Source organism: Pseudonaja textilis, chromosome 2 (genome assembly GCF_049901715.1).
Source record: "Pseudonaja textilis isolate UNSWEBS1 chromosome 2, rPseTex1.2, whole genome shotgun sequence".
In the NCBI taxonomy this organism is placed as follows: Eukaryota; Metazoa; Chordata; class Lepidosauria; order Squamata; family Elapidae; genus Pseudonaja; species Pseudonaja textilis.
The window spans coordinates 13,098,346-13,116,286 of NC_141991.1; the positions used below are offsets into that span (position 1 = coordinate 13,098,346).

Consider the following 17,941-nt stretch of genomic DNA (forward strand, 5'->3'; position numbering starts at 1 on the left):
TTTTAGCTTTAATCAAAATATCAAAGGAGTGCTTAGACGTTCAGGAAGGAAAGAGTTAATGGAAGGGCTGACAGCAGAGGGGATTGGATTCAAGTATGTACAATTATATATTAATTTTTAAAATCTTTCCCTTGACAAAATTGTGGTGTATTCCCATAAGGTAGACATTTGTCTCTACTTATCATTTCTCTTCTATACAATATGTCTTATGCAAAGAGCCCTAAATGTAATTTAAGTCACAGCCTAGGTTTCTATCCATTCCATATTCTTGGTATGGCATATCTAACAAAATGGTTTTTAAAATATGCATTAATCTTATCTTTGTTGTACATAAAATATCCAGGCCACTCAAATCTTAAGTCATGTCCTTTTATTTCTCATGGACATCCACTCTTTTTATTCAAATTAAACAAGCTGTGAAGTATATTTTCAGACCAAGTAACCCCAGTCCTCTTTCTTTCACATCCAGTAACACCTTATATCTAACTCATGTTTTTTCCTTCCTACCACACAAATGTTTCTGCCATTCTATCTATCTATCTATCTATCTATCTATCTATCTATCTATCTATCTATCTATCTATCTATATATTTCTTAAGTTTTCGCGGGTACTTACATGTATGGCATTCAGCTTTTTGGGGGTATTTTCCCACGTCACTGTAGTTGTGCTTTTAAAGTTGTTGCAACGTTTCGGCAGAATCTCATCAGCCATCATCAGGCTTCTCTCTCTCTCTCTCTCTCTCTCGATATATATATAGCTTCATTCGCTATATATATATATAGCTTCATTCCATATCTTTATATAGTTACTTTGAAATAACATATGGTTTATATTTGTCACATTAATACCAAAGTATTTTATCTTCTTCTCAATCTTAAAACCTGTTTTATTCATCCGTTCTGTTTTGTCTTCTGTTTGTGTTTGGTTGGTGAAACCTGCTAATAGACTAAATTATTTTAGTTTTCCCATTAGTGGATTCCCTTTAATGGATCATCCAAAACCAGTCCCAAATCATCTGCAAAAGCTATTAAATTGTACAGTAAGTCTCTTTGTAATTTTTTACTCCCCAAATCCTTGTCTTATGTCTCTATTCAATATTACACAAACTGTAATAAACAGAAAAGGGGGCGGAGGGCAGCCATGTCTTGTTCCTTTGGTATTGTTAGATCTCCTTTAACAATAATTTGTACTTTCTATAAAGCATAAACAAACTTTGCCCATTTTGTTGAATTCTCTCCAAAATTCATATTTTTCCAAAGTTTAAATAAGAAAATCCTGTTCAAAGAGTTGAAAGCCTTCTATGCATCTAAAAAAAACCCTATGCAGTTTGTTTTTTCATTATGTTGTGCCGAATATTCTAAAATGTCCAAAACAATTCTAACATGGTCTTTTAATTGTCTTTTAGGTAACAATGCACCCTAGTCTTTATGAATAAATTCTTGCAAAACTCTTGTCATTAGAAATGAAGTTTAGCAGGACTGAATGTCCATATAGGCTACCTTATATCCATATGAGCATTTCCTTTGTTTCCCAGCCACTCAACCATTCCTTCCTGTCATTTATCTGTGGGGAGAAGCTGTGCGGAGAACAAGTGGGTTATCTTCTGATCTCTCTTTTATTTGGAGATATTTCAGGGGCTAGTACTAGCACTCAGAGTTCCCATCCCCATTGCAATGATGTCCCTCTTCCTTCAAAAATGTCTATTCTGCCATAGATTTCACTGGAAACTCCCAGAAGCTGAGAATATACTATGACACAGAAGGTAAATGGAGGATGATAATGTGATCCTTTTTGCAGGGGAGAAGCAAGAAATATATGGCATCTCCTTTCCTTCTTAATCACCATCCAAGAGATCAACAAGAGTCCAAGTATCTTATCGAATATTACTTTGGGCTACAACCTCCACGACATTTACTGCAGTGAACAAATGACTTCTGAAGCTTTGCTAGACCTTCTTTCTTTCGGACAAGCCAACATTCCAAATTATATGTGTGGAAGAGAGGAGGACCTGTTGGTTGTTCTTGATGAGACAGACTCTGACATCTCCATCCAGATTTCGACTCTCTTAGGCATCTACAAAATCCCACAGGTAACGCTGGGAAAACTGAACACTAGCCATTTCTCCCTTAAAATGCCACCTGAAAACTCAATGCGTAGCAAACAATTTTAATAGTGTGCAGTTCGAAAGTTACAAGGAGCCATTAAGGTTGTAAGTTGAAAACTGCCTGGAATTTTGTCATTTGTATGAACTTATGTCCCCAGGGCTCTGCCATCCCTTCTTTTCATCCAATCCCTTCTTTTCATTCCAGGTATCTTATGCTTTTGTTTCTCAAGTGTTGAGCAATAAGGCTTTGTTCCCATTTTTCTACCGGATGGTGCCTGAAGAGGGAATCCAATATTTAGGCATGGTCAAACTCCTCCTTTATTTCAGGTGGACCTCCATTGGCCTCCTTGCTCCAGACACAGACAAAGGACAGGTGTTTCTGAAAACGTTGACGCCACTCTTGGAAACGAATGGTGTTTGTATCCTTTTCTCACTAACCCTCTCAGGGATAACTAACCATGGGATGGATATCCCTTCTGATATGTTTCTCAAATGGAAAGAAATCAATGTATATATTTTCTTGGTGGAGACACAGTTTGGCTTCTTTAGAATGCTTGTTATAGAACGAGTCTTTGAGGAGGAGATAAAACCTAAACAAGGGAAGATCTGGATCATCACAACAATGACGAATATCATCCTTGACTTGAAGTATTCTGCTCTGTCTTTCCAGTATACCTATGGCTTTTTTTCTTTCTACATCCAAACCAAAAACAAGATAAAATATGATGATATGGTTTTCTTCTTTGCTTTAATGCAGCAGTATGTTTACCGAGCATTTCAGTGTTCATACTCTAAACATGTCTTGTCCGTGCATGGCTGGATAAGATGCAGAGAGAGAGAGAAGCTGAGGTCCTTGCCCCAGGATCAAATTGAAAGGGTGCTTTCCCTCAATGGCTACCGCCTCTACAACACCATCTGGGCTGTGGCTCGTGCCTTAAATGCTGCCTATGCCTCTAGATCCAAGTGGAGGAGGAAGAAAAGTGAGAAGGAGTCGGGAATTCACAGGCTGCAGCCTTGGCAGGTATTTTGTTTCCCTCTCTGATTGCTCTGTCTAATGTAATCATCACTTTGCAAAAAGTTGAAGGTGAAGGAAGTTGTGGGAGTGCCATCACTTGAGACTTTCAAGAAGAGATTGGACTGCCATTTGTCAGAAATGGTGTAGTGTGTCCCGCTTGGGTGGCGGGTTGGACTAGATGACCTACAAGGTCCCTTCCAACTCTGATTATCTGTTAAATCTTGTTAAATGCTTTGATAGATAGATAGATAGATAGATAGATAGATAGATAGATAGATAGATAGATAGATAGACAGACAGACAGACAGACAGACAGACAGACAGACAGACAGATAGATAGATAGATAGATAGAATTCTTTATTGGCCAAGTGTGATTGGACACACAAGGAATTTGTCTTTTCTTTACTTTACTTTACTTTACTTTACTTTACTTTACTTTATTTTACTTTACTTTACTTTACTTTACTTTACTTTTTGTCATTGCGCCACGTACAACGAAATCAAACACCATCTTCAGTGCACATCATGACCATGACCATGAAAATAAACACAAACACACATCCTTCACCCTCCACACATTGAACCGAAAACCTCCAACACCGCACCAACAGTGTATATAGCAGAATTCAAAAGAGCTACTGCCCTGGGATAGAAGCTGTTTTTCAGCCTATTTGTCCTTGTTTTTATTATTCTGTACTGTCTGCCAGATAGTAAAAATTCAAAAAAAGGGTGTCCAGGATGAGATGAATCTTTGAGAATGTTTTGAACTTTCTTAAGGCAGCGGGAGCTATAAAGCTCTTCCAAAGTTTAAATATTCTCAGTGTACATAAGAGAAAATATACATTCATCAAGAATCAAGAATCATCAGGTACAACACTTCATAATAGTCATAGGGTACAATAAGCAATCAAATCATATTATGAAACAGTCAATATAAATTGTATGGATACAAGCGACAAAGTTACAGTCATACAGTCACAAGTGGGAAGGGATGGATGATAAGGAGTGAGGACAAGATTAACAGTAATAGTAGTGCACGCTTTGTAAATAGTTGAACAGTGTTGAGGGAATTAGTTGTTTAGCAGAGTGATAGCATTTGGGGAAAAAACTGTTCTTGTGTCTAGTTGTTCTGGTGTGCAGTGCTCTATAGCGTCGTTTTGAGGGAAAGAGTTGAAACAGTTTGTCCGGGATGTGAGGTGTCCGTAAATATTTTCACAGCCCTCTTTTTGACTTGTGCAGTATACAGGTCCTAAATTGAAGGCAGGTGGGTAGTAATTGTTTTTTCTGCAGTTCTAATTATCCTCTGAAGTCTGTGTCTGTCCTGTTGGGTTGCAGAACCAAACCAGAAATAACTTAGTAAGCCCACACCTGTAATATTCCAGCAGTTTTGGTCACCACATTACAAAAAAAAAAAGATGTTGAAGCATTGAAAATTGTGCAGAGAAGAGCAACTAAGTTGATTAAGGGACTGGAGATTAAAACATACAAAGAACAGTTGCAGGAACTCAATATTTCTAGTCTAAAAAAAAAGAAGAACATGATTGCAGTATTTCAGTATTTGAGGGGCTGCCACAAAGAAGAGTCGACGTTTTTCCAAAGCACCACAGGGCAGGGCAAGAAACAATGGATAGAAACTAATCAAGGAGAGAAGCAACCTGGAATTAAGGAGAAACCTCCAAACAGTGTGGACAATTAACCAGTGGAACCACAAAAAACTGGAAGTTTTTAAGAAGAGACTGGAGTCACTTGTCTGGAATGGTATACAGTCTCCTCTATTCTGATTTGAAAGTGATGGTTGAGGATACCCTGCCTTGTTAGGTGAGGTGTTATCCACACTAGATCCCTTGTTTGAGTGTAAGAGACTCAAAGCTGGAAATGGGCAGAGTTAAAATAAAGAATATTTATTTCCTTCCCCTCAAGTATATCTTCTAAAATTTGTCATTATAGCTACACCCTTTTCTACAAAATTCTCAATTTTACAACAATGCCTTAGAGAGTGTGTACCTAAACAAGGATGGAGAGCTGGTAGCTGACTTGGACATTATCTATTGGGTGAAGTTTCCCAATAAATCTGTCAATCAAGTCGTCTTTGGGAGCCTAGAGAGACAGGGATCCTTGGAGTCCAAGTTGGTTATCAAGGAGGATGCCATTGTGTGGCCAAAATGGCTTAACCAGGTGAGAACATCACTTCCACACATATCCCATCATTGCCAGCAGCATTCTGGCAGTGGACTGTAGGATACAACACAGCGTCTGAATATCTTTTCCAATTCCTTCATTGCTACCTTACAAACTGTGATATATTTCTTCACTGCTGGTTTCTTTAATCTAAAAGGTAGAATCTATCCAATACTTTAAAATATTTATTGTTATATTGGGTTATTGTATTGTCATTGTTAGTTTGATCACTTTAATGTTTGTACTATTGTTACCGTGTTCTTACTTACTACAATCAGTGAGGCACATATACACTTCTCTTCTCTTCTCTTCTCTTCTCCCCTCCCCAACCCTCCCCCTTCTCCTCTTCTCTTAGTCTCTCCTCTCCCTTCCCCTACTACCCTCTTTTCCTTCCTTCCTTCCTTCCTTCCTTCCTTCCTTCCTTCCTTCCTTTACAATTATTCACTGTACATTACAAATAAGGGCTCGTGTTCTGCTAGCATTTTGATCATTCACAACCTTTTGAGATTCCTTTTAGAAGTTTTGCCCCAGTTTTTGTTTGTTTGTCTGTTTTATGCCTACAAGTCAGTGCTGACTCCTGGGGAAGTCCTTGCATTTTTCTTGGCAAGACTTTCAAAAGTGGCTTGCCATTGCCTTCTTCCTAGGGCTGAAAGAGAGGAACTGGCCTAAGGTTACCCAACTGGATTTGTGCTTAAAGAGGGATCTTATGGTCTCCTGGTTTAAAGGCAGATGCTTTAACCACTACCCCACGCTATTTCTTGCCCTAAGATACTTACAGCTTAAAAATCAATCAAGAGGAAAAATAAGGGTGATAATCAGAGGTGGTATTCAGCAGGTTCTGACCAGTTCTGGAGAACCGGTAGCAGAAATTTTGAGTAGTTCAGAGAACTGGTAGCAGAAATTTCGAGTAGTACAGAGAACCAGCAAATGCCACCTCTGACTGGCCCTGTTCCCATTTATTCTCTGACTTCCAAATCCCAGCTGATCAGCTGGGTCTTCTTTTGTTGCCCTGCACAGGAGAACGGAGCTGGAAAACAGGTTAGTGGGATGGGGAGGGAATGGAATTTTGCAGTAACCTTCCCCTGCCATGCCCACCAAGCCATCCCTACAGAACTGGTAGTAAATATTTTTGAATCCCACCACTCGTGATAATGGAAAGAGATTAATTAAGAAACCATTTCCAATTATTCCAGTTGAAGAAAGTTAGTGTTGAATATAGATTTTTAGTTAAACTAAGTTTAGTTTCCTTTCCTTAGATGCAGAACCCTAAGTCCCCTTTATTAACATATTTTTTATCTATTTAGTCCATGCCCTCTTCCAGATGTGTCAAAAATTGCTATCCCGGATGGGTCAAGTTAATTCCAGAAGGAGATCCAGTCTGTTGCTACAAGTGTGTTCGTTGTGCAGATGGGACCATCTCCATTCAGGAAGGTGGGAATTCTAGAGGGGTGGGGTTTTAGCGAGTCCTTATTATCCATCTCTGCAACCTCATTTCTGTGCCCAGTTGGTGGTTATATGAAAGTGTGGCCCAAGGTGGCTCCCAGTATAACATCATGAGAACATGGAGATGAAATCACTGCTCAAAGTTGTTGATGAAGATTCTCAGTCTATCTGGGTAGACCTGTCTGGAAGTTGAGTCATGGCAACTGAACTTCTTTTCTTGTCGGTCCGAAACATTTCACTGCTTGTCCAAGGAGCTTCTTCAGTGTGGGCACGTTGGTTAGGGGAACCCCATGTATGTCTTCCAGTGTGGTTTCATTTATCACCTAATCTGAATAGGCTCATTAGGACCCAGGTCTGTCCAGCTCTGAATAAATGTGTGAGTCAGAGGGAATTTATTTATTTATTTACTTTATATTGCCGCCTATTCACTCATGGTGACTCGAGGCGGCTTACACAGTGTAAAACCATATTTAAAACAAAAAATAAAAATCCATAAAAACTAACAAGAAGAATCAAATAAATTAGTAAAGTATAATAGAATCTGGGGGAAAAAATCATCCCTCAACTCCCATCCCCTGCCCTGATGCCAGCCAATCACACTAGCTATTTGATGGGCTCCATCCTGCTCTGGGCTCTCCAGGCCCACTGGCAAAACCAGGTCTTCAGTGCCTCCCAGAAAAGTGCTAGAGTAGAGGCCATTCTAATCTCTGAGGGAATGATGTTCCAGAGAGAGGGAACCACCACAGAGAAGGCCCTTCTTCTGGGTCCCACTAGGTGTATCTCCCTCAGGGAAGGGACCCACAGCATTCCCTGCTTCCCCGCTCTAATGGGTTGGGTAGATGTGACTGGCAAGAGTCATTCCCTCAGATAACCTGGTCCCAAACCATGAAAGGCTTTAAAGTTGACAACCAGCACCTTGAATTGCACCTGGAAGCAAATGGGTAACCAATGCAGCTCCTGCAGGAAAGGTGGATTGGACTCTGCCTCTTTGTCCAAGACCAGGCCTAGTACTCCTGCTTAACAAGGAGGCAGAGAGTCATTGGGATGTAAGCATTCCAATTCCTAAACTCCCTAGAATCATTAAGTGTGGCCTCCCTGGTGAACTTGTGAAGTGGTCTTAATCATCCTGGGGACTGATGAAAGAATAGCATAAATAACGGGGGACAGGTTTTTAACTTATTTATTTATTGGATTTATATTGCCAATTTCTATTGTCTATTTGCCTATGGCCTTGTGCCTGAGGCCTCCTTAGTTTTTTTTCTAAATCTAGCTTAGTCACCTGGCATCTTTTTTTCTCCATCTCAATTTGCGGTTTCCTAAAAAAAAAAAAAAGTAAGATGCTGGGAGTAAATAGAGGTTCCAGTCAAAGAGTATTCTGTGAGCTGTGGTGGCGCAATGGTTAGAGTCCAGTACTGCAGGCTACTTCTGCTAGCTGCCAGCTGCCTGCAATTTGGCAGTTCAAATCTCACCAGGCTCAAGGTTGACTCAGCCTTCCATCCTTCCGAGGTGAGTAAAATGAGGACCCAGATTGCTGGGGGCAAGAGGCTGACTCCGTAAACCGCTTAGAGAGGGTTGTGTAAAGCACTGGGAAGCGTTCTATAAGTCGAGCTGCTAATTGCTAATGATTGAAGAATGAATAGGGGGAAAATGGCAGAATAATTTAAGTTCTTATTCTTGTCTTTTGCAGATGCAGAGCAGTGCATCAAATGCCCCAATGATCATCACCCAAATGAAGATCAAGATCAATGTATCCCTAAGACTACAGTCTTCTTCCATTACACAGAAACTTTGGGCATTGTCATGGTTTCCTTTGTTTTATTCTTATCGTTAATCACTGGGTTCATCTTAGGAATGTTTATTAAATACCTGGAGACCCCAATAGTCAAAGCCAATAACCGGGATGTTTCCTATATCATCCTCACTTCCCTCCTGCTTTCCTTCTTGTCCACTTTTCTCTTCATAGGACGGCCAAGCAAAGCCACTTGCCTCCTCCGACAAACAGCCTTCAGCATCATCTTCTCAGTGGCTGTCTCTTCCATCCTGGCCAAAACGATCACAGTGGTGCTGGCTTTCCTGGCCACAAAGCCGGGAAAGAGGATGAACAGATGGCTTGGGAAGAGTTTTGCCAACTCCATTATCCTTTCTTGCTCTGCTGTCCAGATCATCATTTGCTCCATCTGGCTCAGTGTCTTTCCACCTTTTCCTGACTCCGACATGCTCTCCCAACCCAGAGAGATCACCCTGCAATGCAATGAAGGCTCTGTTGCCATGTTTTATGTTGCCCTGGGGTACATGGGCTTCCTGGCCACCATCTGCTTCACAGTGGCTTTCCTGGCCAGGAATCTGCCTGGGGCCTTCAATGAAGCCAAGCTGATCACTTTCAGCATGCTGGTCTTCTGCAGCGTTTGGGTGTCCTTTGTGCCTGCCTATCAGAGCACCAAGGGGAAGTCCATGGTGGCCGTGCAAGTCTTCTCCATCTTAGCCTCCAGTGCTGCTCTGCTGGTCTGCATCTTCTTCCCCAAGTGCTACATTATCATACTAAGGCCTGATCTGAATACCAAAGATCACCTGACCACAAAAAGGAAAAATGGCACCTGAGTCTGAAATATTTACTCTGAAGAAGAAATACTCCTTCGAACTGACATATTTGATGCTGCTAAAATAAATAATTCCCTTTTGTTTTCATTATAGACCTCTAGAGAAGAAGTCATCACTTATGCTGAGCTGGCTAACAACCGTTTATTTCCTCTTACTATTTACTTTAAATTTTCATCTATAACATTTGAATCCATTGTCCTGCCCTTTGGCATAACAATGAAAATTATTACTGATCTGTAACAACCCTTGAAATATTTGAAGACAGTTACTACATTTGCTTTCAACTGTCTTTGTTTCGGGCTACATAAACCCAGTTTCTTTAACTGTTTCCTCTGATGGTTGGTTTTGAGGCCTTCAGCCTCTTGCTTATCATTTTCTGAATGTGTAATTGTCCTTTCTGTGCTGTGGTGCAGCTTTCTCAGGACCATGGTGTGAAAATTCTGAAGAAAGGCTTACCCAAAGAGACAGATTGGCTGGACAAAAACTAGTTGATGGTGAAAAAGACCTACATTGGAAAAGGCATCCAAGTGTAACCAAAGGTTGACCTTTGGTTTCCATCATAGACCTTTAGGGAAGAAGCCATCACTTCATGCTGCACTAGCTAGGAACTATTTACATCCTCTTGATGTTTAATTTGAATTTTCATCTATGTCATCTATGTAAGAGATGAAGTCTATGGCTGAAGTGTGATAACTCTTTGCAATATTTGAATAGAGTTGCATTGGCTTTTAACTGTCTTTGTTGTAGGCTAAAACAAACTCAGTTCCTTCTGGTGGTTGGTTTCCAGGGCTTCAATGTCTTGCTTATCCTTTTCTGAACTTGTAATTGTTCTTTTTGTACTGTCGTACCCCCAAATTGGGTACATGGACTATTCTAGGTCAATGAGAACACCTGCAACAAGCATATCTTATGATCAAGATTTCTGAGGGGCAACTTGGTCAGGCAAGAGAGACCTTCGAGTTTAACAAATGTGTGGATTATGGAGAGAGCAATTCAAATAGTGAAGGAAGTGCAGGAAGCCCTGTAAATAAATGTATATTTGGTTGTTTAATTGACGAACCCTTCATACAGGAAACATAAGCATGAAATATTTTTTCCTCAGTGCTGACAATAAAAATATGTTTAGTTTGACAGAAGAACTCGGTGTGTATATCTGAATTTGTTCCAGTTTCTTTTGTAGCCTCAATTCTTCCACCTAGACATTTTTTTACAGTTAAACCAAATTGTTATAGCTAAACTTATGGAAAAGTATTTCCTCAGCATCCTCCATATGGCTGTATTTATCTATCAAAACACTGATTTCAGGACCCCTCCTTTTCTCTAAACTGAATAATTCCGGAATTCTCTACTACTGATTAATAGTGAATTGTGCAGTTTCAGAAATTAGCTTAAGACAAGAAAAATGTGACACTGGGTGAGATAATCTGTACAAATCAGTTCTTTTATTCAAGCCAAGACAATCAGAGAAAAATAACAAAAGGAGATACAGGTGAGAATGTAAGAAAAGAGATGAAGATTTGAGTTCTGAAAAAAATTATTCTAAGCAATATTGTAAGAGACTATAATGGGATGGGATGGGAAGGCAAGGGAAGGGAAGAAAGGGGAGGAAAGGAAAGATTATTTTAATTACAAGAGATTCTAAAGAATGGGGTATTGAATTTGTAAAAATGGCTACCTTAAGAAACACTTTATTTTGTTTTTCCATGTTGGCTGGGGAATTTTTAGGAATTAAAGTTCAAGTTGCCAAAATTGAGAGAGTGTCTCAAACTTTAAAGTTAAATTTTAGAGAAATGTGGAGCGTGCCTGTTGACTTTTCAAAACATAATTTTCAATGCTTCTCCTATATGTTTGAGAATGACTGATCTCAATATCTATGTCAATATCAGTGTAAATATATATGTGAAAGGGTGCTCTGCTGTTCCCTACCTTCATTGGCCAAATATTTCTTTTATACATTGACTAGCTCGATACCCGTGCTTCGCTATGAAACTATGTGGTCGGGTTTAGTTTGGGTGGGAAATAAGGGAGGGGGAATTCTGCCTCTACCTATCAGCATCCAGTGGTATTCATCTGACTAGTGTCCTGTCAGTGTGTGAGAGTTGAGGACTGTTTGGAAACTGAAACAATATTTGCTGTGTTAACAAGGAGACAGCAAGGAGCCTGGGCGTGGCTTAGCTCAACTGTTCTGTACTATAGCTGCTTGGTGCTGTGAAACTGAAACTCCTCTCCACTGCTTGTGTTTTGCATTTAGAACAGATTTCTATTCAGGTGGGGAGGGGGAGTAGAACTCCTTAGCATCAGAGCATGTTAATAATAATATAGGAAATATGAATGCTCTGATGGTCATTTCAAAAAATCCTTTCTTAGCAAGCACCTAGAAGCCAAGAGGAACATACGTGCCAAATTTCAAGTTTGTAGGTTTTATGGTTCTGGAGATTTTGTGATGATGTGTGAGTGGTCTTTCGCTTTTATATGTATAGATCCATTTAGTGCACTAAATATTAATCCGTATCATTTTTTTTCTTGGTTTGTTTTGGCTTCCTATAATCCCTACCTTGGTGCCCTATCCCACCCCAATTATTTTCCTGGTTATCTCCAATGTTGAGAGCAGCTCTTAGCAAACCTATCTCCTGTGCCCCAACTCTCCCTATAAACACCTCTCACCACACCCTCATATTAAAGATTCACTAGAGAAATACTGATGGAGTAGAAAAAAACTTGTTTTATTTCATCCAACAAGTGGAGAAAGTAAAAATATTTCTGCTCTTGATCTCCAGTAGCAATCTGTATCCCGGTCTTCTGTTACCATCAGTGGTGAAAATGTAAGTAGCCAGTCGCCTGGAAGACAGTGTTAAGTTGGGCACATACATTTAGTGGGGTTTTGCATAGAAAAAAAGGGGGGACAGCATACTTGATGGATTCTTCCTTGATTCTCTTCCTTGGTCAATAGTTTTGGTTTGGCTGGATATTGTCTTGCTTAATGTTTTTTGACATCTTCGTCTGTCGAAGAAAAAGCATGAAAATTGTCAGAAGGAAGATTCAGCCAACCTAGTTTCCTAGAAACAGGCTTTGATGTTGGGAAGGGTATAAGGTAAGACAAGAGGAAAACTAGTAGTAAAGGACTCCGTGGCACTGGGAAGAGGACGCCACTGGCTGAACTAAAAGCATAGGTTATGGACAGACCGTGATGGAGAAAATCTATGTGGTTGCTAAGAGTTGATGTGGATCTGATGACACATAATAAACCAATCAATTAACCCTGTAACCAATGCTAAAAAAACCATGCAGGAAAAGATCAGGTCTAACTGATCCTACCAAATCTGTCTTGAACATGTATCTGGGCTCCAGATTTCCAGACACAAGCAGAAGAAGCTGGTCAGAAGAAGCAGAAGCTACTGGTTAGTCCCATAAGAAGCAAAATGTTGGAATCAAGTGGGTTTTGCTTGCATCCAGCACAACTGCACAGGACAGAAGTTGCTCTCTCTTGCTCTGACAATGAGTGTTTTGCAGAATAACGAAGTTAGGAGAGACTGGGGAGCTCTTCTAATCCAAACCCTTGCTCAATAAAGAAACTCTATACCATTTCAAATAAATGGTTGTTCAATCTCTTCTTTAAAAACTTCCAGTGCTGGAGCACCCACAACTTCTGAAAGCAACCTGTTCTACTAATTAATTGTTCTCACTTGTTGTGCTGTTCCAGCCAGTCTATGGGAATTGGATTGTTACTTAGAAATTATGAGCTGTCCCCTTAAGGGAATGCATCATGGTAAATGTAGTTAAAGGTATCCTGGGAAATGTAGTCCATATCACGTGACCACATCTGTAATCCTGATTGGTCACTAAATTGACCCTTGAGCAGTTGGGGGGAGTTTTACTCACTTTTGCCTGAACTCTCTAACTCACAGCAGCTTCTTTCTATCGCTACGAGATGGGTTAGGAGATAACCATCTTTTACAACAAGGCAGATATACAAAGGATTGGTCATTAAAGAAGAACTTCATCACAAATGTGAGTTATGGGGATACCTCATGAACCAATAAATGTACTTTGTTATGGACGTCTTGTTGAGTTATCTATCTGCATCTGTACAGCTTATAAATCCACCTCTGTACAGGATACAGAAAACTTGTCAAGAAATTTCTCCTTAGTTCTAGGTTGGTTCTCTCCTTGATTAGTTTCCATCCATTGTTTCTTGTTCTGCCCCAAAGTGCTTTGGAGCATAGAGGGAAACCCCCACTCCATTTTTATTTTCTTTGTAGCAGCCTCTCAAATACTGGAAGACTGCTATCATGTCCCCCCTAGTCCTTCTTTTCATTAAATTAGACATACGCAATTTCTGCATCCGTTCTTTGTATGTTTTAGCCTCCAGTCCCCTAATCATCTTTGTGCCTCTTCTCTGCACCCTTTCTAGAGTCTCAACATCTTTTTTACATCGTGGCGACCAAAATTGAGTGCAAAACTAGAGGTAAGAATGGTCTTACCAAGGCGTTTGGGGGAGGTGTCAACATAGCATTTTTATAGGAAAACCAGAGTATTCTATGAGGTTATCCCAGCCACAAGAAAGGCTGGTTTCTGTAGCGCAGGATCCCAAATGGGCTTCAGCCAGATTTTGTCCATATACAGATTGCCAAGTGGGGTTCCACGCCATTATAACAAAATTCACTTTTGAAAAAAGAGCTCCATAGTGATCTAAACTACCCTTTTGAAGAGTTTGTTTGTAACTTTGCAAAAACAGGATGAAATGGAATTAGTTGGAAGTTCTTGTTAAAATAAAACAGCCCTGTGATGATCTCTAAGGAGGAGAAGAAATGCTTGGCACTGGGAATTATGGCAAGAATCGATTGCTGTTTATACTCCACCTGTGCTGCAGGGGGCGATGTACTCCGAGATGGCAAAATCATCTGAAAACACAAATAAAAGAGGAAGAACTGTCAGAGTGCCTCATCTAATTTGGTCAATAGAAACCAGGGTTGCTAGTCCTCATACAGCATTATATTGTTTTCAAGAACTAGTGTCAGAACCCTCATCACCTTTAAAGTTTGGGGTAAACTTGGAAGGAGGAGATGGATTTTGAAAAAATAATAGAATTAACTATGCTGATCAGGCCTCTCCCCATCCATTGGGATCCCATTCTCACCGGTTTCATAATAATCGTAGACTTTCACCAAGGCAGGCTTCAGGCCCTGGACAGGCGTCTCCAGCTCAACCGTGAAGGAGTAACTCTGGCTCAGATTGCTGACCTGCAGACCGAGATAGATTATGGGATTAATCAAGAGGTGGCCAAACTAGAAAAGTGTCTTCTCTGAAGCGTGCAACCTCATGCCTAGAGAATTAATAGGGACTTTCCATTTAGAGGGCTATTTCCCTAAGATCCCTAGTCACCTGATCTCATAAGACCAAGGTCTCAACTTGTAAAACATTCCTACACTTGTTTCCAAGTTGCCATAAGAAAGAGGGGGAGGGTGGGAAGACTGGAGAAGTATACGGCAAATGAACTTAGAAGCACATTCTGACGTTATCTTAAAAAAGATTGTAGCTAAGCTACTGAAGCTTTTGCCCGCGAAAAACTTTAATTGGAGTATGTGATGGATGACACCTAGACCCTGTATGTGCTTAATTGGAAAAACTGATTTATGGCAAACCCAGGGGGGAGTGACCCAGGTGACTGTAATTACATATGCCAGAATCAGCTTCATACAATCGGCGTTATGCCAGTATGTCGCTCCTAATGAATTCTTCGAAGCTTTTTGAAGTTTGGCTCAAGGCTCTTGATTTAATTTGGGTGATCGCTGGAATCCTAACACAAGGACATATTTTGGCCATGTCCATAGAGGAGCTCTGCAGATTAGCTGACTCCCTCCCAAGTAGAGAAAAATTGAGGACCCCATTACAGGACACTGTCTAGGGATGTTCCTGAAGAAAAGGACCAGCCTCAGCTCTCTTCTGGGGATGTCCCTCAGAGAGGCCACACACCTCTTAGGCTGAAAGGGAAGACCTAGAGAAGGATTTCTCCACTTTATCAACTGCTCAAGCAGGAGATCCTATACTGTTTCAGACAAATTGTTGTCCAATCTCTTCTTGAAAACCACCAATAATGGAGCACCCACAACTTCTGGAGGCAAGTTGTTCCACTGATTAATTCTTCTAATTGTCAGGAAGTTTCTCCTTAGTTCTAAGTTGTTCTCTCCTTGACTAGTTTCCATCCATTGCTTCTTGTCCTTGTTAGGAATGTAAATCACCTAACAGTTGGGTTGGAAAATATATAAAGCAGGATGGACATTTTAATACTGTCTCTTTAAGGGAATGTTAAAATTGTAATTGGGTGTGGTTCCTCAAACGGCCATAAGATGGAGCTAGAAACCTGGGTGGTTCTGTTCTGTTGTTGCCGAGAGTGTTGCCATTCCTGCATTTCCCTATTGACTGTTGCTGATCATAGTTATTCTTGGATTTGATGTGAGTCTTTTACTGAACTGTTTTTGATACTGGACTTTGTTATTTGGATTATCCCTGGACTGAAAACTGACTGCTTTAATTGTGAATGATTTGGACTGCTTTGTTGGACTTTGCTTAAATTTTATTTATTTTATTTATTTTTATTTTATTTATTTGTCAATTGTTTACGAGATAAGTAAAAGTGTATACATAATTATGAATACATGAAATGAGTACATATAAGAAAAATAAAAGAAAAATATAAGAAACAATAGGACAGGGACGGTAGGCACGTTGGTGCGCTTATGCACGCCCCCTACAGACCTCTTAGGAAAGGGGTGAGGTCAATAGTAGACAGTCTAAGGTTAAAGTTTTTGGGGTTTGGGGAAGAAACTACAGAGTCGGGTAGAGTATTCCAGACATTGACCACTCTGTTGCTAAAGTCATATTTCCTGCAGTCAAGCTTGGTGCGGTTAACCTTGAGTTTGTATCTGTTGTGTGCTCTTGTGTTGTTATGGTTGAAGCTGAAGTATTCATTGACAGGTAGGACATTGCAATGTTCATATTTCCTGCAGTCAAGCTTGGTGCGGTTAACCTTGAGTTTGTATCTGTTGTGTGCTCTTGTGTTGTTATGGTTGAAGCTGAAGTATTCATTGACAGGTAGGACATTACATACATTTTTATTTTACAGTGTATCTGTGTGCTGGTTGTGTGTTATTCTTCACTACTCTCACTACGTCTCCCTGTGTGCACTCATTCTCCGAATGGGGAATTACCTGAACAGTCCTTATCTAAGCTACTTTGGGGAATAGCTTGACTCCCTCTTCTTTGTGGTAACCCCTGAGATAATGGAAGACTGCTATCATGTCACCCCTAGTCCTTCTTTTCATTAAAGTAGACATACCCAATTCCTGCCTGAAAGCCATCACTCTGTTAAACAAATAATTCCCTCAACACTGTTCAACTATTACAAAGTCTGCACTACTATTAATCTTCTCATCATTCCTTATCACCCATCCCCTCCCACTTGTGATTGTAGGACTGTAACTTTTGTCGCTTGTATGCTTACGATTTATATTGACTGTTTCCTAGTATTATTTGATTGCTGATTGTACTCTATGACTATTATTAAGTGTTGTACGTTACGATTCTTGATTCTTAATGAATGTATCTTTTCTTTTATGTATACTGAGAGTATTTACACCAGGACAAATTCCTTGTATGTCCAATAACACTTGGGCAATAAATCTATTCTATTCTATTCTATTCTATTCTATTCTGTTCTGTTCTGTTCTGTTCTATTCTATTCTATTCTATTCTATTCTATTCTATTCTATTCTATTCTATTCTATTCTATTCTATTCTATTCTATTCTATTGTTTTAGCTTCCGGTCCAGTGGTGGGAATTCAAATTTTATTTACTATCAGTTCTGTGGGTGTGGCCTGGTGCTCATGGCAGGGGAAGGATACTGTAAAATCTCCAATCAGAGGAGGTATTAGCTGATTCTTCGAACTACTCAAAATTTCAGAAGTGTTCAGAACCTGCTGAATGTCACCTCTGTTCCAGGCCCCTAATCATCTTTGCTGTTCGTTTCTCAAGAGTCTCGTCATCTGTTTTTATATTGTGGCAACCAAAGCTAATTTTTTCACGTGAGCCCTATCTTCCTGCAGAGAGGAAGGGGTCTCCTACCCCAGCTCTTGTTCACCAGCCCCACTCACCTCTTCCAAATACAGGAGGACCTGGGTGGTTGCAATTTCAGTCTTCTGGACGAAAACATGTTTTTCCAGCTGGTGAAGAAAGGGAAAAAGCTGGTGTCATAATACAAACTCTTTGGCTTGGAATGAAGAAAAGGAAGAGGAAACATCATGGAGGACTATCAAACCACATCTGGCATTATCCATGTGGAGGGGGAAGGGACTTTCTCTCAAAATGGAGAACTTAAGAGTCAATCACTACACCACCATAGCTCTTAAGTTTGGAATGCAGAATTGCAGGCTAATTCTGCCCACTGCCAGGATCAAAACCTGAACTTCAGTAAGTTCTACATTTTTACTGACACTCCAAAGATTATAGATATATTGTCGTGGGCCATGCTGAATGAGGCCAATTAGTCTTCCTGCTTTGTCTGTGCAAACTGGATCAAAGTTGTTTGTGGTCAGTCTGAGTG

The 17,941-nt window shown here is 40.1% G+C and overlaps 2 protein-coding genes across 3 annotated transcripts in view; one reads left to right on the top strand and one right to left on the bottom strand.

The window, feature by feature from the left end:
- Positions 1–1,804: 1,804 nt before the first annotated feature.
- Positions 1,805–10,444, top strand: LOC113451609 (vomeronasal type-2 receptor 26-like). 2 transcript variants are annotated; one of them, XM_087928503.1, is made up of 4 exons: positions 1,805–2,091; positions 2,312–3,127; positions 6,605–6,731; positions 8,431–10,444. In XM_087928503.1, the coding sequence occupies exons 1-4, from the start codon at positions 1,930–1,932 to the stop codon at positions 9,339–9,341; spliced, it is 2,016 nt and encodes a 671-aa protein (XP_087784629.1). In that variant the 5' UTR covers positions 1,805–1,929; the 3' UTR covers positions 9,342–10,444. The 2 variants fall into 2 exon arrangements, with proteins under 2 accessions (XP_087784629.1, XP_026578773.2); XM_026722988.2 differs by lacking the exons at positions 1,805–2,091; positions 2,312–3,127 and adding an exon at positions 5,186–5,297.
- Positions 10,445–12,043: 1,599 nt separating this feature from the next.
- The window catches only part of LOC113451610 (alpha-2-macroglobulin-like), an 83,413-nt gene continuing 77,515 nt past the window's right edge, over positions 12,044–17,941 (bottom strand). Inside the window, exons 33-36 of the mRNA XM_026722989.2 lie at positions 17,493–17,561; positions 14,479–14,581; positions 14,201–14,242; positions 12,044–12,341 (exon numbers count right to left, since the gene is read on the bottom strand). Coding sequence (XP_026578774.2) covers positions 12,319–12,341; positions 14,201–14,242; positions 14,479–14,581; positions 17,493–17,561 — 237 coding nt within the window. The 3' untranslated portion in view covers positions 12,044–12,318. The remainder of the gene's footprint in view (positions 12,342–14,200; positions 14,243–14,478; positions 14,582–17,492; positions 17,562–17,941) is intronic.

Coding starts and splice junctions, on each gene's coding strand:
- LOC113451609 (XM_087928503.1), top strand. CDS start 1,930: ATGACTTCTGAAGCTTTGCTAGACCTTCTTTCTTTCGGACAAGCCAAC. Junction 2,092..2,311: donor GCATCTACAAAATCCCACAG/GTAACGCTGGGA, acceptor TTTTCATTCCAG/GTATCTTATGCTTTTGTTTC. Junction 6,732..8,430: donor GACCATCTCCATTCAGGAAG/GTGGGAATTCTA, acceptor TGTCTTTTGCAG/ATGCAGAGCAGTGCATCAAA.